The sequence below is a fragment of the Pseudopipra pipra genome, chromosome 22, assembly GCF_036250125.1.
Source record: "Pseudopipra pipra isolate bDixPip1 chromosome 22, bDixPip1.hap1, whole genome shotgun sequence".
Taxonomy (NCBI): Eukaryota; Metazoa; Chordata; class Aves; order Passeriformes; family Pipridae; genus Pseudopipra; species Pseudopipra pipra.
In genome coordinates, this window is record NC_087570.1 from 7,256,139 (window position 1) to 7,262,351 (window position 6,213).

At 55.7% G+C, this 6,213-nt stretch overlaps 1 protein-coding gene and 1 long non-coding RNA gene across 2 annotated transcripts; one reads left to right on the plus strand and one right to left on the minus strand.

Annotated features, from left to right (window-relative positions):
* Nucleotides 1-886: 886 nt before the first annotated feature.
* NECAP2 (NECAP endocytosis associated 2) lies at nt 887-5,755 on the plus strand. Its single transcript, XM_064678834.1, has 8 exons — nt 887-1,165; nt 1,903-2,003; nt 2,082-2,186; nt 3,194-3,275; nt 3,709-3,811; nt 4,157-4,316; nt 4,425-4,506; nt 4,908-5,755. Exons 1-8 carry the CDS (start codon nt 1,068-1,070, stop codon nt 4,948-4,950), a joined length of 774 nt encoding a protein of 257 aa, XP_064534904.1. The 5' UTR covers nt 887-1,067; the 3' UTR covers nt 4,951-5,755.
* LOC135425971 (uncharacterized) lies at nt 3,418-5,479 on the minus strand. The gene is made up of 2 exons (XR_010435810.1): nt 5,370-5,479; nt 3,418-3,769 (listed from the first exon to the last, which is right to left on the minus strand). It is a non-coding gene; the product is annotated as an uncharacterized LOC135425971 (long non-coding RNA).
* Nucleotides 5,756-6,213: the final 458 nt, after the last annotated feature.

Below are 6,213 nucleotides of genomic sequence, written 5' to 3' on the forward strand. Positions count from 1 at the left end.
GTGAGCAGGCGATTTTTAATTAATTAATTAATTTAATTAACTTTAATTGTCTTGTTGCTCCATCCTGTGGCTGTTGTGCTCCATAACCTCTGGAAAAGGAGGAGGAGGCTGTGGAGGTGCCCAGGGCAAGAGGATTCCAGGAGCCCTGGAATCTCCCACGGGCCCCCATTCCCTTGGAGTTGTGATTTTTAATTACTTTTAAGTTTATAATATATAAATAGTATATGACATAGTATAAATAGATATAAATAAGTACATATAAATTTACATAAAACCAACTATATACAAGTAAATATCTGCAAATATATAAAAATATGTACTAAAGTGTATAAAATATGTATAATATATAATACAACAGCATAATATACAACATAACATATAAATGTATATAATATATAATGTTATAATATAAATATATGGGGGTTGTATATACAAATAAATATTGAAATAAATATACAATAGAGATATAAATATTTAAAATATTTTATGTTGACTTAGATATAAAGATATAAAAATATATGTAGTATATATATTATATAAGACTATATTATAAAATACTGTATTATATATTGTATATAATTCTATATAGTAAAATGATATATAATGTATAATATTACAGTAGAATATAATATATAGAATGAAATACATAGAATATATAGAATAGAATATAAATATATAATTATCTAAACAATTATTTTATGTATAAAATCCCACAAACCCCTGAATTTAGTGAGCTCCAGGGAGAAGGGTCCAGGCCGGGATGTGGCCGCTGCCCCCCGGCCGAACTGGTTCCCAGTTCCAGCAGCAAACTGGGACGAGCTCCTGCAGCGGGTCCTCCCGGCCGCCAGGGGGCGCCGCGGACGCGGAAGCGCCTCCCGACGGCAGGTCCCGCCCGCGCTGGGGCGGCCGCGGAGGCGGCAGCGAGGGAGCAGCGAGGCGGCGGGACAGAGCGGCCCCGGGACAGAGCGGCCCCGGGACAGAGCGGCCCCGGGACAGAGCGGCCCCGGGACAGAGCGGCCCCGGGACAGAGCGGCCCCGGGACAGAGCGGCCCCGGGACGGGGCCGCGATGGCGGCAGAGCGGGAGGACTACGAGGCCGTGCTGTGCGTGAAGCCGGCGGTGCTCGTGTACCGCGTCCCGCCCAGGGCCTCCAACCGCGGCTACAGGTGCGGCCCGAGCCCGCCCCGAGCGGTGTCAGCGCCTCCGGCCCCGGGGGGGCCGCCCCTGCCCTCGGGCTGGGGGGGTCCCCTCCCTGTGGGCTCTCGGGGGTCCCCCGGCCATGGAGTGAGGGGTCCCCTCCTCCTCATAAGGTGTTTGGGGGCAGCCCCTCCCTGTGGGGTTCGTGGGGGTCCCCTCCTTAGAGGGTGTTTGGGGTTCGCCCCTCGCTGTGAGGAGCGGGGTTATACAGACCCCATAAGTTATTTGGGGTCTGCAACTCCCCGGGGCCAGCAAGAAGTGCCCCCTGAGGTATCTCTGTCCTTCAGAGGGTTTCTCTACCCCCCCGGGGTATCCCTGTCCCCCATCCCCGCCCCACAGGGCTTGTCTCCATCCCCCCGGGTGTTTTGGGGTCCCCCTCCCGTCAGTCCTGGACTAAAGTCTGTCCTGGCCCAGCCAGGCTGTGCCTGGCCCAGCCCAGCACCACCCAGAAGCTGCTTCTCTCCGAACCCCTGTGGAAAGGGAACTGAAACCTCCCGGGCAGCGCTCGCTGCTCCCCCTGAACCCAAACCCAGAAAGGGAACTGAAACCTCCCGTGCTGTGCTTGCTGCTCCCCCTGAACCCAAACCCAGCAGCTGCTCTGGGGGAAACGGGAGCTCTTGGGACAAACCCCCTCCTTCCCACCGCGGCTCCCTATCCCAGCTCCGAGGGGCCTTTGGGAGGCTCAGATGCATTCCCTGTTTTCCAGAGCCGCGGAGTGGCAGCTGGACCAGCCAGCCTGGAGCGGGCGGCTGCGGATCACGGCCCGCGGCAGCACCGCCTTCATCCGCCTGGAGGACAAGACCTCGGGTGAGGGGCGATCCACGGATCCTGCGGGAATGTGCTGCCGTGCCCCGGAGTTATCCCGCTCCTGTCTCTCTTTTCCAGGGGAGCTCTTTGCCCAGGCACCTGTGGAGCAGTTCCCGGGAATTGCTGTGGAGAGCGTGACGGATTCCAGCAGATACTTCGTCATCCGGATCGAGGATGAGAATGGTGTGTCACCAGAGACCTTGGGAAGGCTTCAGAGCCCTCCCTGCTCCTACTTGGGAAGGATTCCTGCTTTCCAGGGCGGGATATTCCATGTATAGGGTGGCAAAGGGAGGAATTATTGTTTGGGAAGGATTCCTGCTTTTAAGGGCTGATATTCCCTGCACAGGGTGGCAAAGGAAGGAATTATTGTCTGGGAAGGATTCCTCCTTTTGGGAAGGATTCCTGTTTTTAAGGGCTGATATTCCCTGCACAGGGTGGCAAATAGAGGAATTATTTGGGAAGGATTCCTGCTTTCCAGGGCGGGATATCCCTGCACAGGGTGGCAGAGGGAGGAACTCTCTCACTCCCACACATCAGCAGGGCTCTGACCTTCACCAGGAACACAAACACTTGGATTTTCCTGCTCGGTGTTGGAGTGAGGGCACAGGATCCTCCCTGTGGTGCCAGCTCTGCTTTGTGTTCCCTTCCAAGGGGTTTTACACCAACGAGGTGAAATCCCTGGAGAAGGGAAGGGTTTGCTGTGACCTAATTGTGGCCTTCCCGTGCCTAAAGGGGCTCCAGGGAGCTGGAGAGGGACTTGGGGCAAGGGATGGAGGGACAGGACAAGGGAATGGCTTCCCACTGCCAGAGGGCAGGGATAGATGAGATATTGGGAAGGAATTCCTCCCTGGGAGGGTGGGGAGGGGCTGGGATGGAATTCCCAGAGAAGCTGTGGCTGCCCCATCCCTGGGAGTGTCCAAGGCCAGGTTGGACGGGGCTTGGAGCATCCTGGGCTAGTGGGAGGTGTCCCTGGCCATGGCAGGGGGTGGAATGGGATGATCCTTAAGGTCCTTTCCAACCCAAAGCATCCTGGGATTCTGTGATTCCGTGATCTCCAGTGCCATGGCTCAGGCTCCACAGTCCCAGCTCTCACTGGAGCTGGCAGCAGGCACGAGGATGTGTGGGATGGACTATCCCATCCCTCCTCCTCCGCTGCTGTGCATTCCAGCCCCTATCCCTCCCCGTCCCAGGCCGCCGGGCGTTCATCGGGGTTGGCTTCGCGGACCGAGGGGACGCCTTCGACTTCAACGTGGCCCTGCAGGACCATTTCAAGTGAGTCTGTGCCTTTCCTGGCTCCTCAGCTCCAGTTTTGGCAGGTGCCCCCAGGAGTGTTGGAGAAGTGGGCAGGTGTGGTGGGAAGAGCTGGGAACTCTTGTATCCCTGCCCTCTGTATCAGCCGTGTCCCAAACTGGGCTTCCGAGCCCCAAAGGGGGCAAATTCCCTGATTTATTTCCCTCCTTCACATGCCACCTGTAGGGGGGTGCCCCTGAGGGACTGGGATGCTGCTCCAGCTGCTGGGAATGGTGGGGTTTGGGGAGGGATGGCTGGAGGATCCGTGGGAATTGTCCCTGCAGTGCCCCGGCAGGTCTTGGGTCACGGCCGAAGCCTTTAAGGAGCTGCTGCCGGGCCCAGGGGATGATCCTGAGCAGGATTTGTCTGGGGGAGCCTGGTGACGTCTCCTTTTCCATGGATTTAATTCCCGCAGGTGGGTGAGGCAGCAGAGCGAGCTGGCCCGGCAGGACCTGGATCAGGGACCCAAACTGGATCTGGGATTCAAGGAAGGACAAACCATCAAACTCAACATCGCTGTGAGGGGCTTTTCCAGCTAATTCCAACCTTGGGTGGCACAAGAAAGCAGCAGCTTCTCCCCAAAATCCTCCCGCAGGAGGAATGCTGGAGCAGAGCCCATTGGGATATCGCTGCCTGCAGGGATTTGCGGGGGGTTGTTACAATTCCTGGTTCCAGAACCGGGTCTATGGGATTTTTGGGCAAAAAACCCACCCTTGGTGTGACCCCTTTGGATGCACCAGCAGTGGGGTTTCCCAGCACCGCAGGATTTTATCCCCAGAATGAACCCGTTTGGCTTTGTGGGATTTGCTCCCCAGCTCTGGCTTTGAATGTGATCCCACCCAAAATTCCCACTCTTCTTTCAGAACATGAAGAAAAAGGAAGGAGCCACAGGGAACACCAGACCACGTCCTGCAGGGCCCGGGGGCCTGACTTTGCTCCCCCCACCTCCCGGGGGGAAATCCTGTGGAGAGCGCCCGCCCTCCCTGCCCGGCCCCGCCCGGCTCCCGGGAACGCCCATCACAGGTTGGGCACGGCAGAGCTGGCAGGCTCCAGGGAATCCTCTGGAGCTGGGGGACTGCGGGAACGAGGGCAGGAAATAACCCCTGGTGTTTGTGTTCTCTCTGCCCACAGACTCGGTGTTGTCCTGGCCTCAGCCCTCTGCTCCCGCTGCTCCCGCTGCCGATGCCTGGGGAGACTTTGCCAAAGCTTCGGGGTGAGCCTGGAGGGGCTTTGGCTGGGATGGGGGTGCCCCAAATCCTGCTGGTTTTGCTGGAAAACCCTGCTGGGGTGGGGGCACTGCTCCACCCAGTCCCAACTTCGGGATTCAAAAGCAGCTCTGCCAGAGCTCCAGGAGCGTTTGGACAATGCTCCCAGGGACAGGATGGGATTTTGGGGTGTCCTGGGCAGGGCCAGGGGTTGGACTGGGTGATCCTTGGGGGCCCTTCCAGCTCAGGACATTCTGTGGTTCTGTGGGGTGCAGATTCCCTGAGTTCAAGTCTATGGGCACTTCTTGCTCCAGGATAATTCTGGGGTGATCCTGGAGGACCCATTTGCTGCCTGGATGCCCCTTCCAGGTCTAAATCCCCTTTTTCCTCTGGTTTTCCCTCTCTCCAGGTCAACTCCTAACCAGACTCAGGGGAACTGGGTCCAGTTCTGAGCCCACAAGGGTGCTGGGATCCTCGGGATTCCTTTGGGACCAAAGAAGCAGCTTCAAGACACCTCACTCCTGCCCTTAAATCCTGCCTGGCATCAAAATGCTGGAATAAGTGCTGGAAAGAACCAACCACGTGCCTTAAAACACTCCACACGCCTGTGCCTGCTGCATCCAGGGTCTGTTATTGTCCCCCTGGATCACGGGAGACCTTCTCCCTTGGGAAAAACCATCCGGTTCATCCCCTCTCCTCCATAACAAGGGGGTGCTTGGGGTCTCCTCAGGGACTTTCTCCTTGGTTTTTTGGGCTGGATAAATCCTTCCCTGGGCAAGGAGCATCCTCCTGGAGACATCCCACCTCCCAGCTCCGCACAACGCCTGCCAAGATGCCGAATATCACCTTGATTTTCTTCCTGAGCACTTACCTGGGATGTTGGGAAGCTCCAGCCGTGGTGTTTCCATGCTGAAATTCCTCATTTCTTACTCTGGGAAGTTTGCTTTATTCCTGCTCTCCTTTGAAGACAGGATTTTTTACTCCTTTCCATGGACTTTTCGTTAGGGACAGAACAGTCTCTTGGACAGAGCTGGGGTTGAGACTCCTCCCTAAACAAAGAAATATTTTCTTACCTATTTATATGAAGCCTTTTCCACGTACGAAATCCCACTTGTTTTTTTATTCAGTGCCTTGGATTTTCCTTTTCCAACTGGCTGACGGGCATTTTGCTTTCGGAGCTTTTCCCTGGGCCTGGCAGCAAAGCCAGGTGACACTGGGACACCTCAGAGTGAACAATAAAACGCTTTGGATGCCACAGTGGAATCTTTTCCTCCCCCCGGGGCTGCCCGGAGGGACTGGGATGGGCTCCTGTGATTCCCTCTCCTCGGTGGTGCCAAGGAAACGGGAATGGGAACATGGGAAGGGGATTGGCTGGGGAAGCACAACAGAACCTGTTGCTTAGCAGTGGTTTGCGCTTGGGAAGGTCGCCGGGAGAGGGAGGTGAGGGAGGAAATGGGGGGAAAAGGAGGGTTTTTGGGACACAAGTGCTCGAGGGGGGGGATTTGAGGCAGCTTCTCTTGGCTGCAGGGATCCAAGGCAACGTAAATCCTCAATCCCATCTGCCTGGTCCCGGTAATCCGGAGGAGAAAGGGCACTTTCCCTGGCGGGGGGATTGGGAAAGAGGGTGGGAGACCCCTTGGAAAGCAGAGCGTGGCTTGGGATGGGATCCATCCCTTGTTTCGGGAGCAGGGATGTCTCCGGCCCCCACTGGGGGC

Excerpts from the sequence above, each read along its gene's own strand:
- NECAP2 (XM_064678834.1), top strand. The coding sequence starts at position 1,068 with ATGGCGGCAGAGCGGGAGGACTACGAGGCCGTGCTGTGCGTGAAGCCG. Across the intron at positions 1,166-1,902 it reads GCCTCCAACCGCGGCTACAG|AGCCGCGGAGTGGCAGCTGG; the intron begins GTGCGGCCCGAG and ends CCTGTTTTCCAG. Across the intron at positions 2,187-3,193 it reads CCGGATCGAGGATGAGAATG|GCCGCCGGGCGTTCATCGGG; the intron begins GTGTGTCACCAG and ends TCCCCGTCCCAG.